General features: G+C 34.2%; 1 protein-coding gene across 4 annotated transcripts; it reads right to left on the bottom strand.

Moving 5' to 3' along the window:
- Window positions 1-1,476: 1,476 nt before the first annotated feature.
- LOC132029866 (peroxisomal fatty acid beta-oxidation multifunctional protein AIM1-like) lies at window positions 1,477-19,171 on the bottom strand. Of its 4 annotated transcripts, XM_059419252.1 has the most exons (17): window positions 19,045-19,171; window positions 16,440-16,511; window positions 7,090-7,149; window positions 6,918-6,974; window positions 6,754-6,821; window positions 6,577-6,658; window positions 6,441-6,496; window positions 5,567-5,869; window positions 4,816-4,902; window positions 4,503-4,677; window positions 4,199-4,320; window positions 3,823-3,986; window positions 3,454-3,708; window positions 2,984-3,105; window positions 2,660-2,781; window positions 2,414-2,562; window positions 1,477-1,678 (listed from the first exon to the last, which is right to left on the bottom strand). In XM_059419252.1, the coding sequence occupies exons 1-17, from the start codon at window positions 19,142-19,144 to the stop codon at window positions 1,528-1,530; spliced, it is 2,145 nt and encodes a 714-aa protein (XP_059275235.1). In that variant the 5' UTR covers window positions 19,145-19,171; the 3' UTR covers window positions 1,477-1,527. The 4 variants fall into 4 exon arrangements, with proteins under 4 accessions (XP_059275235.1, XP_059275233.1, XP_059275232.1 ...); XM_059419250.1 differs by lacking the exons at window positions 16,440-16,511; window positions 19,045-19,171 and having other exon boundaries at window positions 2,660-2,777; window positions 2,983-3,105; window positions 6,441-6,488; window positions 7,090-7,167; XM_059419249.1 differs by lacking the exons at window positions 16,440-16,511; window positions 19,045-19,171 and having other exon boundaries at window positions 6,441-6,488; window positions 7,090-7,167.
- Window positions 19,172-20,313: the final 1,142 nt, after the last annotated feature.

The following is a 20,313-nucleotide window of genomic DNA, read 5'->3' as shown; positions in this document are numbered from 1 at the left end:
AAGTTTCTATCTCACGTTGATTCTTTCGCGAATAACTCGACGTATAAAAATACGGGTCTAACATTCTCCCCTCCTTTAGAACATTCGTCCTCGAATGTCAAATGAGGACTAAAACTCGTCAATTAAATAACCGAATCATCCGTTATCGTAGACTATAGACAGCAAGATTAGACCACGAAAAGGGTGTTTTAGGAATATTAGGCCTAAAAGTGCCAAATGACCAAATGGGTCGTTACATCGGGCCAAACAATTGAAATAGAGGGAGTATTTATAAGTCATCCATGATTATTCATCAATTATTTTGTAAATTATTATGGAGGGTAATTGCAAATAATTAATGATAATTAAAATCTTATAAACCCAAAGAAAAGAACTTATTAAGAGGACAAGTGAACAACGTGCTCTACTAGTAAAAGTTGTACTGGCAAAACTCTTGCTAACCCTGCCATGCGTTTAGAATACCTCAACAGATCCAGATAGTTAAACCCTAAAGGCCCTTCAATAAAAACTAATCATCGAATAATATTTTTTTGTAAATTCATCATAAATTATTAACATAACCTCATTCTACCTCAGTTCTTGCTTTGAATCACTAACCATGATGATTGTGTACGCGAGTTGATCCCACATTAATAAATTATTCACTTTATCAAGCAAAATAACTAACCATCAAAAAGAACGAATTTCAACTTTCTTCTCTTCACTGCTGAAAGTTGTTCAAGAGATCCAAATATAATTTCATGTAATCACTGGGGAAAAAAAGATAAAAAAGGTAAAGTAGAAGAAAGAAACAAAGAAAAATAGTGAGCATAAGGATTCTTTTTTGGATAAGAAGTTATTTAACTGGTATTCTTTTAATCACTTTAATAGATATTTTCTTTTATAGTTCAAATTCAAGATTGGATTCATCCCTATAGTAATCCAATAAATTGTATTGTTAAAATGGAAGCATGAGAACTCAACGAAATTCCCTTTTTTGTTTGTTTGATTCGAAAGGGAAGGATATATAACACGACATTATCTGGCCTATGTCACGTTGAATTGTTTTAGAAATGTGAGACTCATTGCACCAATTTCTTCACCAGCTAAGGTATAGTATAAGTTCAGATAGTGACATATTAGAACTTCCAATTAGATCCACCTTTTAGTAAGTCTCGGAAAATTTTATGTATTTGCTTTTCTAAACTTTGAAAAAGTACTATAGTTTAGATAGTTCACAAGGTTTGCATCAAAGAGTTTATTAGGAGTCCTTTTAGTCTATCTAGAGGTTTCTATTGTTAGTAGAAAATTAGAGGATCACTAGTTATATTAGAGAAACCTAAGCTATTGAATATCATAACTAAACATATCCAAATGGGACGAGATGGATGGTAAGGATTCATACTTTGATGACACGCATATTATTAGTTGTTGTTGAATATAAGACCAAAAGAAGATATGGGGTGGGGGGGGGGGGGTTGGGGGTCAGGTGGGTGGGATTGTCTGAATGTAACTATTCCAACAAATATTAATTCATCACCCCTAAAGCTATGGGTCAGCCAATGGTATGCCTTTGGTGGCCCTTTCTTCCAAGAATTGTGATGGCTTGAAAAAGTGACCATATGCTTCTGACCAACTTTTCAGCCTTGCATATATGTACTCTGCTCCAATTGAATCTGCCCAATACATAATACCTCCCCTGCAAACACAAAGTAGATGCTAATTAGTTAACTAACATTCATATTGGTCAAATAAGCTGGAAGTAAGAAGTTTGTGATTTAGTTACAAGATATAGGAGTATGTTGCAGGTCCTTGCTGCTACATCAGTGTTAAATCGCGCTCAAAACTACTAACATGATCCCTATTTTGATTCTCCTTTCTAACCTATCTATTACGTGTCACATCGATCTATCCATAGAGGGAGAAGTGAAATTTTCGTCAGTAGTTAAATGACCATCTTTTTATTTATGTTGCGACTTATGGACCTTTAAGATCACATCTAAAGATCCCTTTTGAGCAAACTGAAAATGTTATGAGAAAACGTTAGACCGTTGTTTAAATTTTTGTAAGTTATTGCAAAAATTAGATGAGTAAACTAAAAATCATATGAAAAAACGTTAAACCATAGTCTAAAAGTATGTAAGTTGCTACAAATATTAGACAATAGTCTAATGTTTTGTCTATAAGGTTGAACAATATATGAGCGAAGATGTATACTCATACAACTTTTAAAAACAAGGACAAAATCTAAATGGTGACCTAAAAAGGGACATTTGTGTCCCAAGGAAGAAGGCATATACTCAAGTCTTAAATATTTCCTACGATCTTGTCACTTCTCTTAAACTATAGCTTCAAGCTACTATTGATACATTCGTGCCCAAGAATAAAGAAGCACTTGAGGACAAGAATTGATGAAGAGCCCCTATAGTCATACCTCTCCGAAGGGAATTTCATCCCATGGACAGAAGCAATATCAAGATCTGATGCTCTCACAACAACTCCTTCCTCAATAACTCGGGATGCCTCATTAACCACAGGAAAAAACATCATTTCCACGATTTCTTGGTCCGTCACAGATGTTGGCTGCCAAATTACAATAGACCAAACATGTCAGGGTGCACAATGAAATAAGGCAAGAAAAAAGGATCACAAGAAGAAAATAGATAAAGCCGCATTTTACCTCTCCACCTGGCATAATGCTCGCAAGTCTCCTAGACTCTTTAACGATTTGCAGCACAGAGGGATCGGGTTCAGGGCTCTTTCCCTTCTTATATAAGTAGTAGCCTCTTCCGTCCTTCTTCCCTGCATTTCTAAAATTGGTTTCCTAAAGCCAAGATCTTGCTAAGAAGTTTTTCCCCTCACAAAATGACGAAGATTTCTTATCATGATCAGTAAAACTATAGCAACTTTTGATTCTTGTTCATCTAAAATTGATTAATTCCTTGTTATCATTATTATGAAATAAGTAGTAGTTTAAATGCGAGAAATAATATATCTTTCATGCCTGTACGGCCATTTTCGACCATAAGGAGAACTAACGGACACTGGAACGTGCGATCTGGAAATGCTGCAGCAAACCCCTTGACTACTGCCAGAAATACACTATATCCAGACAAGTCAAAAAGCCTGCAAAATTGCAACGAGCATTTTATCGTGAAGTTAACTTAGTGTATGCCTTGGTGAAAAATAGCATGTTGTTTCAAGCATATCATTGCAGACGTAAACCAAAATTACAGCTATTCCAAAGGGCATTGAATCCTCCACGGTGTAAAACTATTGGAGGTGTCATTTTACTATCCATTTCTAATGTAACTGCTTGATGCAGCCTTTAAGAACAAACTCATTTCACATAATACCTAGATTAATGTTAACAAATCTAAAAATTTAAGCCATTGGTAGAAGTTTGTTAGAGAGCACATGTTTATAATTTTTAAGCCAACACATAATAAATTGAATAAGGAGAGGAGATTTTACTGGAAAGGTCCAATTCGCATGCCAAAATCAGTGATGACTCGGTCGACTCTGAAAATATCAACTCCCAGATTTGCCAATATCTCAGCTCCTTGCATGTATGGAAAAAATGTCCGGTTGACAGCAAAACCGGTGCAGTTTTGCACCACTATAGGGACTTTTTGGATGGTCTTAGCAAATTTAAGGACATCTAGTATTACTTGTTTAGAGGTGTTTTCCATTTGTATGATTTCCAGTAGTGGCATCACATGAGCAGGGCTGCACAAGTAGACATCTTTGTGAACATCCATTTGTTCTCTTATACTCCCTTCAGAATTTGTTATAAGTAACCTTTTCCTGGTATTCAAAAATTCAACGAAGTAACTTAAATACCTGAACAAATGAGTGCCCACAATGCGATCCTGTGATTTTGTCCTTTCTCCAATCACATTAAGATCAATGGTAGATGTATTTGATGCCAAGATGCAATGAGAAGAACAGATCTTCTCAATTTCTTCAAAAATTGATTGCTTCAACAAGACGTCCTCATTTACCGCCTGAGAGAGAATAGAAGGAGATGAAAGTTTCCCACAATTATAAAACTTACTATTGATTTTACACCAGTATGTGCCTTCCAGATATTTTAAATTGAGTTAGAGAAAATTCTAGATGCAGAATAAATACGGAATGGTAAGTAGTCAGGGACATTTAAGACAAAAATGTATTTATGTGAAGTTAAATGTAGAGAAGCATGGATCCGATGATTAACCTCGATGACCATGTCTACATTTCTGAATTCTTCATAGTCTACAACACCTTTGAGGAGGGAAAAAACTTTCTTCATCTTTTCCTCTAACAATTCTCCTCTTTGTACCACGCTGTGGACATTCACTGGGGCACAAAGTATATGCATCAGGAATAGCCTAATGCGCTACAATGGAAAATATGTAATATTTGATATTTGTTTGTTCTTCCTTCTTAGGGCGTGTTGTTACATTATGTCTTAGGACTATGCAAAGAACATTCACTTTGCCTATAATTTGAAGAAGACATTCAGAAAGAAGGAAACATACCCTCTATTGATTTGAGTGACTTTTGCAGATAGTCATAGTTGATTTCTTTGAGAATGACTTGTATAGAATTGAGTATAAGAGTTGTGGCAATACCAGAGCCCATTAAACCACCACCGATAACAGCAACCTTCTCTATCTTCCGGTGCTTAAGGTTACAGTCAGTAATGCCTGGTACCTGTAACATAGTAGAAGTTCCAATTGCTTCAAAGGATGACCAGGTAACACAACACTCGAGAGTAGTTCTCATATGGACATGGCTTACAAAAACTAATAATATTGAGATTCAAATGGCATTTGTGCTGATAAATTGTACATTTGATGTTGCACGTTCAGCAAAATACACATGAAGCAAAGCTCTAGCAGATTTTGAGAGTATTAGTTCTCTGAAAACTTTGTCCTCCTACAAATAGCAGCAATTCATTAACCTGTTAGCTGACAAAACAAACCAGATATGAAAATACCAAAATAAGTATTTGAAAGACAATGAAATAACTACAAAAGATAATAGTAGAGATAGAAAATACAAGGACCCTCATGTACCAGACCTAACTGAAATTATTAAGCTATCCTGTAAAAGACAGCTGGGAAACAAATTTATAACAAGAAGTCAATAACACACCCCATCTCTCCCATATCTACTTCCCTTGCTCGACTAATAATGGTTTGCACTTATCAGTTGAAACTTCCACTCAAAAGTTGTAAAAGATAGTAACATGTCATATGTAATGGTGTAATTACTGCCCTCTGGACTTCAGATAGCAGATAAATGATTTTTGGGTGCGCTACTAAGTTAGCCCAAGACATGGACTTTACCCTCTAATTTTTATGTGACAAAAACTAAAAAATGACTTTTGTGTGATAAACTTTGAAGTTGGATAATTTTTATGTGATAAAAATAGAAAATTGATTTTTGTTGATAAACTTTTTATGTAACAAAAAATAGAAAAATCATTTCTGCGCGATAAACTCTAAGCTGGATAACCATCGATGAAACTTACTCATATTTTTTGTAGCTTTATGCATGCTAAGACAGAACTTTATAGTCTACTTTATATTAAGTTCACCTTTAATACTCCAGCATATCCTCCTGAAATAATACCCTCTTCAATCACATCAAGGCAAGCTTTAAAATGGGGCATACTTGGAGAAGTCCTCAAAACCTTTTGTCTTGCAACTTCCAAGATAGCAGATGACTCGTGTATAGGTTCAATTTTATCTGTCCTTTGAAGTATATTGGTACGAGCTTTCTGTCCTTCTGCAATATCTAATGCCCAGAGACGAGAAACTGTTAAGAGGTCTTCAGAAGATACCACATCATCGATAATACCCAACTCCTTCCCTTCTTCACAAGTAATGATCTTGGATGACTGTCACGTGATAATAACTAATGTTCAGTACAAAGATAGGATGGAATGGAAAAAGTACAAACACCCAACATTATTAACTCAGCCAAACAAGTTAATCAGTTCAAACATTAACTAATATTAAAGTAAAAAGCCCTATGAGAATGGAGTACATCTTTTGCCAATTACAACAGAATTAATTCAGCTTTGATTCATTGATGTTGCATTTGTTGTACGGTCATTTAACACACACTGATACTTAAACTGAAGAAATGATCATTTTCTTGTGTAGAGATGTCCATGCAATTCACTTGTATTCAAAGAAAGTAGGTTTAAGGAACTCCACTGCATTGCACTAATCAATTAATCAACAGAAACCATCTCTTAGTCAACCAATTCAGTGGACATGTAGATACTCTCTTCTTCTTTTTAATCTTTTTTTATGCCTTTTTAGTAACGGGATAAGTGGAAGGGAAATGCATTCGGTATGAGGAGGTGCCATTAAGCAGAGTGAAAATGTAAACAATATTCTGACAGCAGAGGGAAACACCAATTAATAGGACCCAAAAAAAAATCACTTGAGAATCTGTCTTACCATCAACATCTCAATAGCCTTTGATGTCCCAACAAGCCGTGGAAGACGCTGAGTGCCTATGAGCACGTGTGACTTTATCAATAACAACAATTTATCGACAAGCTACAACAATTTAAAGGAACAAGACATTCTTTACCTCCACAACCAGGAATAAGTCCAAGCTTAAGTTCAGGTAGACCAATTTCAGCTCTCGACGTTGCAACTCTAGCACAACATCCCTAGACAAGAACAGTAATAAACATGTCAGGTTAATTATTGAAAAGCTACAAGAGTGTAAAACCATGAAGTTGGATTTGAGGCAAGAATAACAAACCATAGCCAATTCCAAGCCCCCACCAAGGGCAAATGCTTGAATAGCAGCAACAGAAGGTTTCTTCCCATCTACAGTAGATTATGTTAATGAGAATATATCTATGTATATGGACAAAATGGGCAGATATGTAGCAGGAAACAAGTGATTTATGATAAGTTGAATACTTTCAATTGTGTCAATCACAAGTTGAACTGATGCATCTGGTAGAATTGAGGTGTCCCCTGTGACAGATCAAGAAAAGAATTTGGTCATTTTACAATTATAAGTCTTATAAATTACTACTACAAGAAAGTCTTTTGAGTTATGATGATACAAGTCTTTGAGTTATGATGATACCTTTCTTTTGAACTTTCTCAACGATGTTGATGTCAAGACCACCACAAAATTTTCCATCCCCTAAATTGTTGGAAGACAAATTAATGTCCAAGAAGTTATAAAGTACTATAAAGTCCAGTAAAATATTAAAACTGCTGAAACAGCAAATGTCATCCAAACTGTGTACTTTTCAGAATGTACATAATATTACATGGTACTACCACTAACAATTGGGTTCAATACATTAAAAAAATAGCAAAATAAGATGTTCGAATTTGCTTTTCGAAGAAATTCTTTGCCTTCAAGCTTAAGAAATTAACTCCTTTTGACAAGTTGCCATGCTAAGTTAATAGAACCCTAATTATTTTCAACAAACCCTTACAAAAAAATAAACGTTTTGTTTTCTTGATCTAAGCAAATATTTCTTTGCCAATAGTACCTTGATATATTGTAAATGCTAATATTTGTCGAAAAATTGACAGTGTTCCTATTATTCATTTTTATCCCTATTATTTTTTATCTCTTCTTTTTCATCAAAAATGCCATAGTTCTTTAATCTTGGAAGCATGGAAATCTTGCTTAGATGTGGAAATTCGAAGTTGATGGGTGATTATTGTTAAAATCATCGGAGTATCGATTATTTATGCTTTAAATTTTAGTTCAAACACTAAAATAGTGATTTGTTTTTAAAATCTCAAAACTCCATTGTTAATCTATAGAAGGTGTTGAATGACAATGTCCATCTTCTTGTTTGATATTTTTTTAAAAATTAAATTGGTCATCTTGTTTGGTCCTTTTTTGGCTAAATGGGTGATTGAAGATTGTTTGTGTTGGTAGGGTGTTGATGGTTCGGCTAAAAACCGATTTAAACTGAAATTCGAATCAAACCGATTGAATAAAAGGTAAAGTACGTATATATTACATATTAAGGAGAAATATTTACGAAACGTAACGATAGTTTTTTATTTATAAAACATAACATTATAAATCCTATACAAAACATACTTAAAAAAAAAAAAAAATTAAAAATACTTTTTTATTTTTTTTAAAAAAAAATTCGCTAAAAAATTTATGTATGAAAGTTGTATGAAATGTGTACATTTCGCTTAAGGCTTAAAAGTTCGCTCAAAATTTAGTGTACAAAATGTGTATATCTCGTTCAAGCTTAAAAAATCCGCTTGAAATTGTGTGTATGAAAAAGGTATGAAATTTGTATCTTGCTCAAGGCTTAGAATTTCGCTCACATTTTCGTGTATAAAGTTCATGTTAGATTTCTGTAAAATTAATACAACTACCACAACATCGTATACAACTTTAATACAACATTCAAGACTTAAAATAATCGCTCAAATTTTTGTGTATGAAATGTGTATATCTTGCCTAAGGCTTAAAAAGTTCGCTCAACTTTTGTGTATGAAAGACGTATGAAATGTGTATATCTCGATCAAGGCTTAAACATTACGCTCAAAATTTTATCTATGAGAATGGTATGAACTTAGAACTTCATTAACATTTTTCGTATATAAAGTCCATATTAAGGTTTCTGAAAAATTAATACAACTACAACAACATTTTAACAACTTTTATACAATATTAAAGGCTTAAAGTTTTCGCTCACAATTTTGTGTATGAAAAATATATTAAAAATTTCGCTCACACATACACATTTCATATACAAAATTTTGAGGTAATTTTTTAAACAAAAAAAAAAAAAAAAAATTTACAAAAATAATTTTAATTTTTTTTAAAATAAATTATTTTCTGAAAAAAATAAAAAAATAAATGAAAATCCGTCATGTTTCGTAAAATATCGTTATGTTTTGAAAATAAGAAAAACTATCTATATATTTTGTAATAAAGAATCTTAAGTAGGTACCCTATGTCATTTTCCCACGACATTTTTTTGGGTTTGGTTTGGTTTGGTTTTAAATTTTTAAAAACCGATAATATTCGGGTTGGTTTTGATTTTATTAAAATAAAACCAAAGAAAAAACCGAACCGAATCGACAAATTATATACATATTTTTTATAATTATATATATAAGTGATATATTAAATTAGATCGAAATTACCATGAAATTCACGAAGTTTGATCACATCTTTTTCTTCCGTAAGGATTAGCCAATCTTTCTTGTGTCGTAGGAAAATAAAGTTTCAAGAATTTTTAATTTTTGAGTATTCTAACTTACATAGAAGATGTCCTAAGACATTGTATAGTTAAATATATTTGACTTGTTCTGAGTATATTTTAACATAACGATGTTACCTTTACCTAATAAAAAATTCGTCACTTTATTTGTTTGTTTAAATTGAAGAAATAATATTAGAAAAAAGAAAGAAAGAAAGAGTATCTATTTATGTATTGTAAATATCCGAATAACCGAACCAAAACCGACAACAATCAAACCGATAAATGTATATTATATTTGGTTTGATTTGGTTTGGTTTTAGCATTTAGAAAACCAAGTAAGTTGGTTTGGTTTTGGTTTTGACCAAAAACCGATCCAAACCGTACCGTGAAAACCCTATGTGTTGGTATGGAGGTGTTATTTTAAATTTGAAATTATTTGAAGTAGATTTGGGATGGTTTTGACCAAAATTGGAATTGAAAGTTCAAAAAATAACAGTCAAACCGTGTCAATTCGAAGTATGCGGATAATACAAAGTCATGTTAATCCGACAAAATTTTGTGAATAATTGAACAAGCATCACTTTTTACAAGGGGTGGCAAAACTTGCCCAAACCCATTTGACCCGCCCAAGCTTTAATGTGTTTAGGCTAAAGTGATTTTGAAGATGGGCTGATTTGGGCTAGCCCAAGTTGACCCATCACAAATCATCAGCCCAAATTAGCCCATTAAATGAGCCCAAACTGACCCATCAATTGTCATCCGTTCATAAGTATAAAAGCTACAAAATATGCTTAACTTCTTTTTTAATTATTATTTATTTTTATTTTTATTTTTTTTAGAAAAAATATTTTTATTCTATTTTTTAAATTTTTTATTTTCTTATTTTAAATTTTTTACTAGTAATTTTTTATTTTTAAGTTTTTTTTTTCTTTTCTGAGAGTCTATGCTTTCCATTTTTGTTTAACCTATTTTCAACCCACCTATATCTGACACACATTTGCCACTCCTAGCTATGTACAAGATAACCATAAAAATATATAAATAAGGCAAAGGGGTAAAAGAGAGGAATCTGGCAAAATCACTATTCATTACGTTAATTAACATTTAATTTTCTTTTGATTTACTTTTTGGAATAATTTCGAATATAATTTATGTACTGCAATAACTTATGAGGAAAAATTTACAATGAATATCTTTATTATTTTGAGCAAAAGCATACGTCTGAGTTTTTTATGTCCAAAAAGCATTTAAAATTAATTTTCAAAACACCGTTTATTTAGAAAAGCATAAGCGAGAGAATATTTGTAATAAAAGAATATCGATATTTTTAGTTTCTCAAAATATTGAAAAGGTGGGTTAAGTTGGGAGGTTGGGTTATGACCCTTCATTTAGTCCATCTTGATCCAGCCCATCTTAGCCCAAACAAGCTTTGGGCAGGGTTGGGCTTTGGCCCATCTATAAGTTCAGCCCATCTTGACCCGCCCAACTTTAGCCCAAATGTCCCATTTGCCACCCCTACTTCTTACCAATCTTGTAGCTCTTCAAGGTAATTTACTAAATACATGGTGTAAGCAACTACAAGTAAGTCTGGAACAATATAAAATTTCAAGGCATGTACATTTTTCTGAGTTACAATGCGAAAATGCAAGAAGAGGTTGAAGGATATTTTAGTCTACATATACTCTATTAAACGAAAATGGTCACTTCTGCAAAGTCATTAAACTGGGGATAAAATGCGAATAGCAGCGTGAAACTAGCCTATTTGTACAAATCACCAAATATTTGTGGTTAACAATGTTAGCGGAAACGTAAAAGACAGAACACAAGATTTAACGTGGTTTAGATTAAAATGATCCTACGTCCACCAGAGAACAATTGCCTTTTATTATTAACAAAGGAAGGGGAGATTTCCCAATTACACTTAAGAGAATTGCTCTCTCAACTCTCTACTCACTACAAAGGATTGTATGAATTTTGGGATGATGAACAAAGAAGAATTGCCTCTCATTTTATAGGCATAAAATGACTTGGGCTCCAAGTGCGCTACATGAGCTCTTCAATTCTCCTCTACCTCTTAGCATTCTTTGGCTCCAAGCAATACATTTTATGGCTCCAAGTATCCTTTGGCTCCAAGTAATTGAGCATCCTTTGGCTCCAAGTAATAGAAAATCATCCAACACATGAGTTTTTTCTATCACATAACAAAAACCAACTCTTTCAATCTCCACCTTGGTTTGCATCACGAGCATGCATATGAACAACTCCGGCCAAAACTTCTAAGCTTACTGGGCAACCCCGTTGTAAGAAACAAGAAGAATCAAACCATTGTTGAACATATCACCTCCACCTAATAACTTTCTCTCGGAGTTGCATCAGTTGATGCGTACTCCCGCTAAGTCCTTGCAGTGTGCAAACTTAGCGAGCAGGAATATCTTGGTCAACATGTCTGCAGCGTTATCGTCTATGATAACCTTTACGACCTTGATAGTTCCCTCTTCAACAACATCTCGAATAAAATGAAATCTGACATCAATGTGTTTAGTGTGCTCATGAAATCTCTGATTTTTTATCAGATGAATAGCACTCTGACTATCACATCTAAGGGTTGATTCTTGCTGAACCAAACTCAATTCTGCCACCAAACCTTTCAACCAGATAGCTTCTTTCACCGCCTCCGTTGCTGCCATGTATTCTGCTTCTGTCGTAGACAAAGCGACAATCGTCTGCAGAGTCGATTTCTAACTAACGACACTGCCAACAAGAGTAAAGATGTATCCAGTTGTGGACCTCCTTCTGTCAAGACCCCCTGCATAGTCAGAATCCATATAACTAAGAATTGAAATACCTCCACCACCTTTTTGAAAGGTCGAACCAACATCAGAAGCTCCCATAAGATATCTTAATATCCACTTGACAGCTTCCCAATGCCACTTTCCTGGGTTGGACATGTATCTGCTTACCACACTTACAGATTGAGCAACATCTGGACGTGTGCATACCATAGCATACATAATGCTACCAACTACGTTGGCATAAGGAACCTTTGACATATGCTCCACTCATCTTCCGACTAAGGCATTTGTAACTCTGAAAGTTTAAAATGAGGAGCTAACGGTGTACTTACAGGCTTACACGTATGCATATTGAATCTCCCGATAACTCTTTCAATGTACCTTTTTTGAGAAAGATGTACAACACCGTCTTCTCTTGAAATCTCCATACCAAGAATTTTCTTTGTAGCTCCCAAATCCTTCATGTCAAATTCCTTACTTAACAGTTTCTTTAAAGCATTTATCTCTGTAATGTTGTTAGCAGCAATAAGCATATCATCAACATACAACAGTAAATAAATCATTGAGTTACCAGACATCTTCTTGTGATACACACAGCTATCAAATGCACTCCTTGAGAATTCATGTGTAGTCATGAATGCATCAAACCTTTTGTACCACTGTCTAGGGAAATGCTTCAAACCATACAAAGACTTCTTTAGTTGGCATACATGATCTTCTTTTCCCTCAGCTAGGAAACCTTCAGGCTGATCCATATAGATTGTCTCTTCTAGATCACCATGTAAGAAAGCGGTTTTGACATCAAGCTGTTGAAGCTCCAAGTCAAATTGTGCAACCAATGCTAGTAGCACGCGAATTGAGCTATGCTTCACGACCGGAGAGAAAATCTCATTGTAGTCAATTCCCTCCTTTTGACTGAAACCCTTTGTAACCAATCTCGCCTTGAACCTAGCATCTTCCACTTCTGGAATTCCCTCTTTCTTTCTGTAGACCCATTTGCATCCAACTGTCCTCTTCCCCTTTTGCCTTTTCACTAAGACCCATGTCTGATTCTTGTGAAGAGACTCTATCTCTTCAGTCATAGTTAACCGCTATTGTGCAGCATCCTTGCAAGAAGTTGCTTTAACATACGAGGAGGGCTCAAGATCTTTAATCTCTTCTTCTGCAGCTACGAACGCATATGCAATCAGATTTGCTTGATCTATAACGCGTTCCGGTTTTCATGTCAGCCTCTTCTCCCTTCCCTTCGCAATTGTGTATGGTTCATTGACTGCAAGTTCTTCAAGATCTACATCTTTTGACTCATCTTTAACCTGAGTCTCTTGATCCTTTTCCTTGGTAAGCTCCACCGGAAGCTCCACCTGCTCGTTGTTCTCGTTTTCTGAAAACTCCACGGAAACTTTACGAGGATCAAGTATAGAGGATTCATCAAAGGTGACATCTCTACTAACTATAAATTTGAGTAAAGACAAACACCAAAGTTTTTTGAGTAAAGACAAACACCAAAGTTTATACCCTTTTTACTCCATCCATAGACCCTACGAATATGGCCTTTTTAGCCCTTGGTTCAAGCTTTCCTTTATTAACATGATAATAAGCTGGACACCCAAATACTCGTAAATATGAATAGTTAGAGGGTTCACCTGACCATATCTTATTTGGAGTCTTAAAGTCAATCACCGATTTTAGAGATCGATTAACAATATGAGCAACAATGTGAACTGCTTTAGCCCAAAATACTTTGGACATTTTGGCTTGTAGAAGCATACAACTAACCTTTTTCAAGAAGAGTTCTGTTCATCCTCTCGACAACTCCATTCTGCTGTAGGGTGTGCCTGACAGTCCTATGTCTTGAGATGCCATGAACCTTGCAGAAATCATTAAACTCTTCACTGCAAAACTCCAAGCCATTGTTTGTGCGAAGATATTTGATTTTTCGCTCTATTTGATTGTGAACCAAAATCTTCCACTCTTTAAATGCTTCAAAAGCATCACTTTTCGCCTTCAAAAAATGCACCCAAACCTTTCGTGAGAAATCATCAATAAAAGTGAGAAGATACCTCTTTCCGCCCTTCGATGGAAGTTTAGAGGGACCCCATAAATCTGAATGGATGTAGTCTAGCACCCCTCCTGTCTTGTGCTTGCCAGTGCTGAAGCTGACCTTCTTCTGCTTCCCTAGAATGCAGTGCTCACAAAATTCAAGTGTGTTGATCTTCTCACCCTTCAAAAGGTTACGGTTGCTCAACATCTCCAGTCCACGTGCGCTCATATGACCCAATCTCATGTGCTATAATCTTGCCTTGTCATCATTAGATAACTGCACTGTAGACGTATTTGCAGAGCCAACAATGGTGCTTCCTGCCAATGTGTAGAAGCCATCCTCCAGCTTGCCTTTCAGCCTTTAGTCACCTTTCTAGTTCCTCCTTCGCTCATGTACTTGTAGCCTTGTTCATCCAGAGTACCCAGGGAGATCAAATTCTTCTTCAGATCAGGAACATGACGGACTTGTGTAATAGTCCTCACGGCTCCATCATGGCAGCGAACCCGAACTGAGCTAATGCCAACTATTGCACAAGTTGCATTATTGCCTATTACTACGGTTCCTCCACTTTTCTCATAGCTGCTAAACCAGTCTCTTCGGAACGTCATATGCAGAGTACAAGCAGAGTCTAACACCCTTTTGTTTCCATAACTTTCATTATTACTTGATGTTGTAAGTACATAATTATTATCAGAATCATGTACCTGTTCAATTGTGGATGCATTCGCCTTTTCCTTGGACTTTGACATTGGGCAATCTCGTTCAAAGTGCCCCTTCTTGCCGCAGCCCCAACAATCTGCATTCTTCTAGTTCACACGAGACTTTGATCTGTGCTTTGCTTTGCTCCTTCCCTGTTGGCTAGTCCGGCCTCTCACAAAGAGCCCACTTTCCTTATCAGCTCTGTCTCCTTCAAAATGCCTCCTCACGTCACTAGAGTTAAGTGCTTGCCCCACTTGCTCAAGGTTGATAGGCTCCTTGCTATACATCATTGAATTCTCGATATCAAGATATCCTGAAGTCAATGAAAATAGCAAAGCACGTGCAAGCGTCTCCTCGTCCTTTTTAATTCCGGCAATCTGTAAGTCCATGACAAGTTTATTGAACGCGTCTAAATGATCTTGTAACGAAGTACCTGACCCCATCTTAAACGTGTGAAGACGTCGTTGTAACAACATCCTTGTTGTCACCGATCGGTCCTGGTAAAGCTCTTGTAGCTTGTCCCATAACTGCTTAGCCGTCTCTTCGGTACTTGTACTCACTTCACAAAGCACGTTAGGTGCAAGGGACAGTTGGATTACACTCAATGCATCTCCTTCAATCTTCTCCTTGTCGGAAGCCGATGTACCATCGGGATACTTTCCGTCAATAGCATGGATTGAACCTTCCCTCCGCAGTAACGCCATCATCTGGATCTTCCAGATATTGAAGTTGTTGCGTCCACTGAATCTATCGATTTCAAACTTCATGGAACTCATCTTTGCTTGTTCTTCCTCCTAGGATCTTCAAAGATTCCTAATGCTCTGATACCAATTGTTAGCGGAAACGTAAAAGAAAGAACACAAGATTTAACGTGGTTCAGATCAAAATGATCCTACGTCCACCAGAGAACAGTTGCCTTTTATTATTAACAAAGGAAGGGGAGATTTCCCAATTACACTTAAGAGAATTGCTCTCTCAACTCTCTACTCACTACAACGGATTGTATGAATTTTGGGATGATGAACAAAGCAGAATTGCCTCTCATTTTATAGGCATAAAATGACTTGGGCCCCAAGTGTGCTACACGAGCTCTTCAATTCTCCTCCACATCTTAGCATTCTTTGGCTCCAAGCAATACATTCTTTGGCTCCAAGTATCCTTTGGCTCCAAGTGATTGAGCATCCTTTGGCTCCAAGTAATAGAAAATCATCCAACACCTGAGTTTTTTTCTATCACATAATAAAAACCAACTCTTTCAAATAATATTTTTCATCTAGTCTTTAAAGACATTTTAAGAAAATCGAAAAGAAAGCGAAAAGCCTAAAAACACCAAAATTTGTTGGGGCATTAAGTGCAATGTCAAAATAAAGCACCGTATTTAATGAAAAAATAGACAAATAAAGATATAGCACATATTATTTTCTTATAATTCAAGAATAATTGCTATACACAGAACCAAAATTAAATGAGCAGAGCAATTGAATTTTATTCTTCTTATCAAATTACCAAAATCAAAGTTTGCAAGTGACGTTATAGGCTTCCAAGACAGCTAAATTTACTTGATCTTCAGTTCCATTTTGAATACATAGAGCACACAAAGGCCAAATAAGACAAATTCAATACATAAATTGCGTATAATATTCAAAACGTTATATGTGATCAATGTACAGATCTTTAAATAAGAAAAAGAGGCACTCTATTATATTACCAGTTAAAACTATAGCTTTGACATCGTTCCGTTCCACCGCCTCTTGATATTGCTCTCTCAGACCAGCTATTAGGGGTGTTCATGGTTCGGTTTGGGTCGGTTATTGGTTAAAACCATAACCAAACCAATTTAGTCGGTTTTTAAATGTCTAAAACCATAACCAAACCAAGTAAAATAATAACCACCGGTTTGGTTATTGTCGGTTTGGTTCGGTTTGGTTCGGTTTTCAATTTATGACTAGCCGTGACAATTCAAATATTCTCTCTCTACATTCTTCAAATTTCTTATGAAGCTCTTTTTTCTCACGGCCCCAAGGGCGAACTTTCTTGCGTATATTGAGGAAATACATGCGTGGCAACGTAAAATGAAAAGAGATAGTAGGATTTTTACTTTTACCCTTATGCATACGACTTATTAGAGTTGGGCTTGGATTGTTAGACTTGGACATATTCTTTTAAGACATGGGCCTTAAAAATAAGTAGACCAAAATTAAATTAATAATTAAAAGGTATAAAATATCTTTAATTATTTATGAAAAGTTAATATTATACATATAAATAATTATAAATTTTATGTATATAATTATCGGTTTGGTTCGGTTATTTATTCGGTTATTTTTTACTATAACCATAACCAAACCAAATACTATCGGTTTTTCAAATTTAAAACCAAACCAAACCAAACCAAACCAAATGTCGGTTTTTTTATTCGGTTTGGTTAAATTTTCGGTTTGGTTTTGGTTTTAACCAAAACTGTGAACAGCCCTACCAGCTATCACTGTTGGGGAAACAGAAAGTGAAAATGAAAAATTTTGAACGATGGAGTAGAATATTAGTGACTAAATTCATATAATTCGAAAACTCATTATGAGTCACTCCGTCACAATTTAAGTGTATTAGTTTGATCAGACACAAAGTTTAACGAATAAAAAGAGATTTTTAAATCTTGTGGTCCTGAATAAAAAGAGATTTTGGGACATGTAAGATGTTTGAATTATCGACAAACTAAAAATAGAAAGAGACACTCTTTTTTGGGAAAAACCAAAAAGAAAAGTAAGAAGGTTAAATTGGGATGGAAAGGTATATTAACAGAACTTTTAATCACACTAACATATGCAAGCATCGTTAGTTTTAGAGATAAGAGTCAAAAACACTCCCTAACTATTAATTTTTTTTGAGTTTCATATCTAAACTATCATAAGGTTGAGAAAACTACCTAAACTATCACTATCTAGTTTGCAAAATACATCTGAACTAAATGTGTGAACTCACTCTCTAAAAGGCAAGTGAAGCTGAAATTTTCTCAAAAAAATTGTCAACATGGCATAAGTAATGCAATGGTGGCACCCCCACATGGAAATTAAAAAATAATACTTTTTTTTATTAAAAAACTGTATATTTTTTTAAAAAAAACTGAATTATTTTTTTTTTTTTTAAAAATCAGCTTTTTAAAAAAATAAATAAATCTGGATTTTAAAAAAAAATTGTAAAAAATATCAAAAAATGATTTAAAAAATGGAAAAGTTGATTTTTTTTTAAAAAAAAATGTTAAAACTAAATAATCAGTTTTCTTATTTTTTTTTTTAAAGACAAAATATCTTTGCCATTTTTTAAAACTATTTTTTATTTTCTATAATTTTTTTACAAAAATTATTATTTTTCAGTTTATTTTTTAAAACAAATAGTTTTTTTTTTTTAATTTCCATGTAGGTGCCATTGTGACATTATTTATCCACGTGGACAACACTTGGCAACATTTTTATATAAAATGGAGAGTGTAGATCACATGCCATTCAAGAATAATTTGAGGTGTGTTTTGCAAACTAGATAGTGATAGTTTAGGTAGTTTTCTCAACCTTTTGATAGTTTAGGTATGAAACTCAAAAAAAGTGATAGTTGGAGTGTGTTTTTGACCCTTTACGCAGGTAATCGTTAATGAAGATAATCATTAATCCTCAAATAAAATTGCTCCCTAAGCGTTAATTAATATTCCCTCATCCCAAAATAAGTGTTGCTTTTGTGAAAAAAAACTTGTCCCGAAATAATTGCCGTTTTAGGAATAAGACAAAAAGTAGTAATGTTTCCAACTATACTCTTATATTAAAGAACTACTTCTTATTAATAGTGCTCAATTCTCAAGAAACATCTAATAAATAGGATAACTTAATTAGTAAACTATACCTTCTATTTATTGTTTTTCTTAATGGGCATGAAATGACGCTTAAGCGACACTTATTTTTGGACGGAGGGAGTATCGGATAAAATGACGTAGTGATTGAGAGAAATTTTTGGAGCAAATGTCTCTGATAGCCATTTACATATTTAAATAGAAGAAAATGACCTTTTTCGTATCTCTTGTGTGTTATTATCAAATCTCTTATATGTAAAAATGAAGATTTCTTGTAAAAACATAAAACTAAAAATAAATTTGTAAAGGAATACAAAATCAATTGAGTCGAATTTTTTGGTAGAATACAAAATCCAAGTTTGTGGGAGAATATAAAATCTAAGTTTGCGTAAAATAATATAACGGATACCATCGTAGAATACTAAAAACGTGCTACTCTAGAACAAAAACATGAAAACAAATAATATTACGCAATTACCTGAAAGCGTCAATGCATTAACAGGAGGATTGCAAATTCTGATAATTGCAATTCCATCATCTCCAATTTCCATGCTCACTAATTGGGAGTTTAGAGCCATTACTGCAACTTCTGAAACTTTATGATGTCTTACTTGTGAGCAACTTGAGAAACTTTGCACCTTTTAATAAAAAAAATTCAATCAAGTTATCTCTCCAAATGAAAGGACTAACTAATTATCACAATTAATATATAGCTACACTGGCCTTTTTGATGTTCCTTAAATTAACCAAGTATGGAGCTAGGGATAGGCTTATGTGTAATCTTATTTTTTTATATTATTCTATACATAGATGGAATGATAGGCCTATCCCTAGCTCCATACTTTGATTATGAGTAATTCAAAATCTTGATATTATTTATCCCACATAGATAATGATTCCAAGATCATAATCCCTAGATATATAACAATGTTAACCAGTCGAAAAATTACCATGCTCCGCGGAGCACTATTATATTGTATGTAATGACTTTAGGTGAAATTTTACAAAAAGGTATAGACAAGAATGAAAGAATCATATATGTATATATATATATATATATATATATATTTCTGGTGACACAGAATAATTCTTTCAAAATATTGCCTAGCTTGAAAAATAAAGCAAAGAATTTCACTACTAAAAAAAGGCAAAAATCAACGGCCAAAACCGACGGACTGTGTCGGGTTTTCAGTGAAAACCTACGCAACATGGTCCGTCGGTTTACATTACGTCGCTTTTCGAAACCGACGGAATCCGTCGGTTCTGAAAAAAGAAAAAAAACCGACGGACACCGTCGTTTTTTTTTTTTTTTTTTTTTGAAAATTAAAGAATGAAATGTAGGAACTTGGAATTAAACCCGGTATGTTCTTGGCATTAAAGGGCTTACCACTAGACCATCGATATTCTTTGTTCATATATTTATATTGATTTAATTTATACTGTTTTTTTGCTCTAAAAATCGACGGAGTCCGTCGGTTTATTTTAGAAAATAATTATATTTTTTTGCGCATTTTTGGGCAAAAAAAAAAAAAAAGATTTAAAAAAATTATTGGAAAAACCGACAGAATCTGTCGGTTTTTGCCAATTTTTTAGTAGTGTTTGGTGATTCACTAACATAAATTCTGTAGTATTACATGATCAATCGAGGGCGGTTCGCGCGTGTAGGTAATAAGATTATCTTGAAAATCAGTGAATAAGGAGTTTAGCGTGAATTTAAACAAACAATAGGAGAATTATATGACACACA

The sequence above is a fragment of the Lycium ferocissimum genome, chromosome 9, assembly GCF_029784015.1.
Source record: "Lycium ferocissimum isolate CSIRO_LF1 chromosome 9, AGI_CSIRO_Lferr_CH_V1, whole genome shotgun sequence".
Classification (NCBI taxonomy): Eukaryota; Viridiplantae; Streptophyta; class Magnoliopsida; order Solanales; family Solanaceae; genus Lycium; species Lycium ferocissimum.
Note: the sequence above shows the minus strand (reverse complement) of the source record. Positions and strands in the feature narration are given on the sequence as shown.

Bases quoted from the DNA above. Each gene is read 5' to 3' on its own strand.
- LOC132029866 (XM_059419252.1), bottom strand. From the start codon at position 19,144: ATGGCTCTAAACTCCCAATTAGTGAGCATGGAAATTGGAGATGATGGA. The intron at 6,497-6,576 runs GTAAAGAATGTC...ACGTGCTCATAG, and splicing joins ACTTATTCCTGGTTGTGGAG to GCACTCAGCGTCTTCCACGG. The intron at 3,987-4,198 runs GTTAATCATCGG...ATTCTCTCTCAG, and splicing joins ATGTAGACATGGTCATCGAG to GCGGTAAATGAGGACGTCTT.